The sequence below is a fragment of the Salvelinus sp. IW2-2015 genome, unplaced genomic scaffold (assembly GCF_002910315.2).
Source record: "Salvelinus sp. IW2-2015 unplaced genomic scaffold, ASM291031v2 Un_scaffold2274, whole genome shotgun sequence".
NCBI lineage: Eukaryota > Metazoa > Chordata > Actinopteri > Salmoniformes > Salmonidae > Salvelinus > Salvelinus sp. IW2-2015.
Genome location: NW_019943601.1, coordinates 119,157 through 122,751, shown reverse-complemented (window position 1 = coordinate 122,751; position 3,595 = coordinate 119,157). Strand labels below are relative to the sequence as shown.

General features: G+C 38.6%; 1 protein-coding gene across 2 annotated transcripts in view; it reads right to left on the bottom strand.

The window, feature by feature from the left end:
* Positions 1-3,310: 3,310 nt before the first annotated feature.
* LOC112073481 (fish-egg lectin) overlaps positions 3,311-3,595 on the bottom strand; it is a 68,030-nt gene continuing 67,745 nt past the window's right edge. For both annotated transcript variants that reach the window (XM_070440162.1, XM_070440161.1), the window contains exon 5: positions 3,311-3,515. In XM_070440162.1, the coding sequence (XP_070296263.1) occupies positions 3,326-3,515 (190 nt within the window). In that variant the 3' untranslated portion in view covers positions 3,311-3,325. The remainder of the gene's footprint in view (positions 3,516-3,595) is intronic.

Sequence of the window (3,595 nt, the reverse complement as noted above, 5' to 3'; positions counted from 1 at the left end):
GAATCCTCTTTTCTGTTGCATAAAACAACCATTTGATGCAATAGAAGTATTATAACAATCTTGCAATTTTGCTCTCACATGCTTCATGAGCATGCACATTGAGACATGGCTCCATCCAGTGCCCTCTGGTTTACTGGCTGTGATGCCGTCTGTGTGTTGAAGAAAGGGGTGAGGTTTGTGTTTAAAGGAGATCCTAAATGTTAGGGAGACTGTCAAATATACACAGTAAAAAAATTAAGCCGTTTCAACTAATTATTATTAAGTAAGGCTTTTTTTAGTTTACTCAACTTTTCAGGTAAAGTGTTAGCAGAACTTMATGTTTAGTTGGCCCAAAATTGTGTTTGCTCAACTTGTCTATGTTTGTTCAACTATTATTTGGGCATCTAACAAAGAAAGTATGTGCAACTGGGTACACAAACACACACAAAGTGCTTTAACATACAATGTTTTCACCTTATATATCTGACGTACATGATTACATTGTTCTTGTTCATTTATTCAGTAATTGTTATTCAACATGTCCTTACCTGGGATTTGAACTCACAACCTTTGGGTTCATGGCATTCCAATCATCCTGCTACGCCCCCATGTTGTGTGTTTGTAAAAAGTTATTGTTTTCCTACCTTGTCAGAACATTCAGGTGAATTGTTTGGACGTTGGGGTCCTGAAAAGGCAGGAAAACACGTACACATGTACGCACGCACACAATATATGAGATATGTTAATATAATATATGATGACAAGGTGTTAATCAAGGCATAAGGGTGAATGTGGTCACACTTTATTTAGACAGTATTACCATCTGTAGATCATCTATATTGAACTGTCTGTTGATAAGCAAATGCTTGTTAAGGTTACAGTTATTGTCAGCGTTAGGATAAGTGTTAGGTTTAGGGTTAGGCTAAGAGTTAAGTTTAGGTTCAGGGTTGGTTAGTTGAAATGTTGAGTTATTGAACATCTACTGAACATCTACTTCAGATTATCCAAGTAAAGTGTAAACAGGCACCACCACACTATCTTTCATACGCGGTGCAGTGAATTACAGCCCCAGAGTCCAATTGGTTATGAACGATAACACCCACTTTAGATTATCTCGGTCTCTAATATTAACAAACTACACAAGGGGAGGAAATCGTGTGTCCTTGAGATATCTTTAGTCAAGGTCAAGAAAATACAGCTTATGTTGTTGACAAGCAGTGGTGAGGGGAAGTGGGGCAAGAATCAAAACAAGAAATACCATGCAATGCTTCCCTATGAGAAACATTTGGAATTATTCCTGAATACGCTTGGAAAGTACAAACGTAAAAAATAAAGTAGAAATATTATTGGAGACACCCTGCAGTTTTGGAGATAGCATCGCATTTGCTAGCAAAGATTGCAAATAAATGTGGGCAAAGACAATGAAGGATCTCGGCTGGCCTCTGGTGGAGGAATTGTCACATCAGCATGTAGAACAAGAATAATAATGCATTTGCTGCTTGCAATCTGGTTGATATCTATGTTGCCAAGGGGATGTAAAGATTGTGGCCACTAGATGACAGCAGTGTATGTGCACAGTTTTAGACTGATCCAATGAACCATTGCATTTCTGTTCAAAATTGTGTATCAACACTGCCCAAATCTGCCTAATTTGTTTATTAATAACTTTTCAAGTTCAAAACTGTGCACTGTCCTCAAACAATAGCATGGTATTCTTTCACTGTAATAGCTACTGTGAAGTGGAAAGTTAGATTAACAAGAATGTAATCTTTCTGCCAATATCAGATATGTCTATGTCCTGGGAAATGTTCTTGTTACTTACAACCTCATGCTAATCGCATTAGCCTACATTAGCTCAACTTTTCGTGGGGACCACCGACCCTGAAGAAGTTTTAAAGTAAATGATGGAATGTTGTTTCTCTTTGCTAATTTGAGCTGTTCTTGCCATAATATGGACTTGGTGTAAGAACTGAGGCTGATAATGAGAAGCAGGAATAGAGAGTGAACATTTAATTTTGCACAGACATGGAACAGGACAGGAACAGCGTCTGAACCTGGTAACACAATGACATACGACAATTACGCAGAAGCGGGGAACAGAGCTGGGGAACAGACATATATAGGGGAGGTAATAACACAGGTGATTGAGTCCAATGAATCGCTGTAGCGTGTGACGAGGGTAAGCAGGTGTGCATAATGGTGGTGGCAGGAGTGCGTAATGCTGTGCAGCCTGGCGAAGGAGAGCGGAGCAGACGTGACACTTGGTCTTTTACTAAATAGGCTATCTTCTGTATACCACCTCTACCTTGTCACAACACACTGATTGACTCAAACGCATTAAGAAGGAAAGAAATTCCACAAATTAACTTTGAACAAGGCACACCTGTTAATTGAAATGCATTCCAGGTGACTACCTCATGAAGCTGGTTGGAGAATGCAAGAGTGTGCAAAGCTGTCATCAAGGCAAAGGGTGGCTACTTTGAAGAATCTCAAAATAAAAATATATTTTGATTTATTGAACACTTTTTTGGTTACTACATGATTCCATATGTGTTATATCATATTTTGATGTCTTCACTATTATCCACAATCTAGAAATAACAAAAATAAAGAAAAACTTGAATGAGTAGTGGTGTCCAAACTTTTGATTGGTAGTCTATATATAAATAGTAAAGCACAAAACGAATTAAGTAGTACTTTCAAGTATTCTTACACCCACTGTATGTCCCTGACACTACATTAATAGGGAACCTGTAAATCAAACTATGCATCAGGGAACTAAAGGTCACCAGTTCCTGCACACTGTAGAAATATAGTACTCTATCATATTTAACTTTCTGAGTAAGAAGATTCACAAAACAGATCGTTAACTGGATCTTTGCAGAGCTACCTTATCCCTGTTCAATATTATTTAAAACCACTGAAATTACTGAATGCTTTATTTGAGGGGAATTATAGGAGATAATGGCAATGACAAGGATTCAATCCAACCCTATTGATGACCTCTGAAGCAACAGCAAACCCATGTGATTGTGAGCAACATGACCGTGCCCAAGTTTACACTACAGTTAAATAGCAGCCATGGCAAAGATCTATTTACCGGTAGGTGTTAATCAAGGACTGATCAAGAAAATAGTACACAACTTTTATATGCTGTTGCTGGTCAATTTTGTGTGAGAATAAATCTTCACTGATAATTTTTGTCATCTCAATAAGATCATTGATTAAATATTGATAGAGATAAAGTACGTCGGAAGAAAAGTATAGTTAAAGAAATGTTGGATCTTGTGAAATAACATAAAAAATTCTCAAGCAGAAGGCTCTTCCAGAAACCAAAATCAATGAGTTAGCAAGTGAACTTGTCAGATCCTGAATGGCCTTCAGCTGCAAAGGAGAGGCTAATGTGTGCACACCATGGGGACGCCAGACTTGGAGACGACCCAAAGACGGCCCAGGTCGTACCGTGGCCCATGCGCATGGACATTGGGATATTGCTCCATCCGGTGCCCTCTGGTTTACTGGCTGTGATGCCGTCTCTGTGTTGAAGAAGGAGGTGGGTTCACATGCCTCATGAGCTTAAAGGGACATTTCTAAATGTTGCTACTTCATATTAATA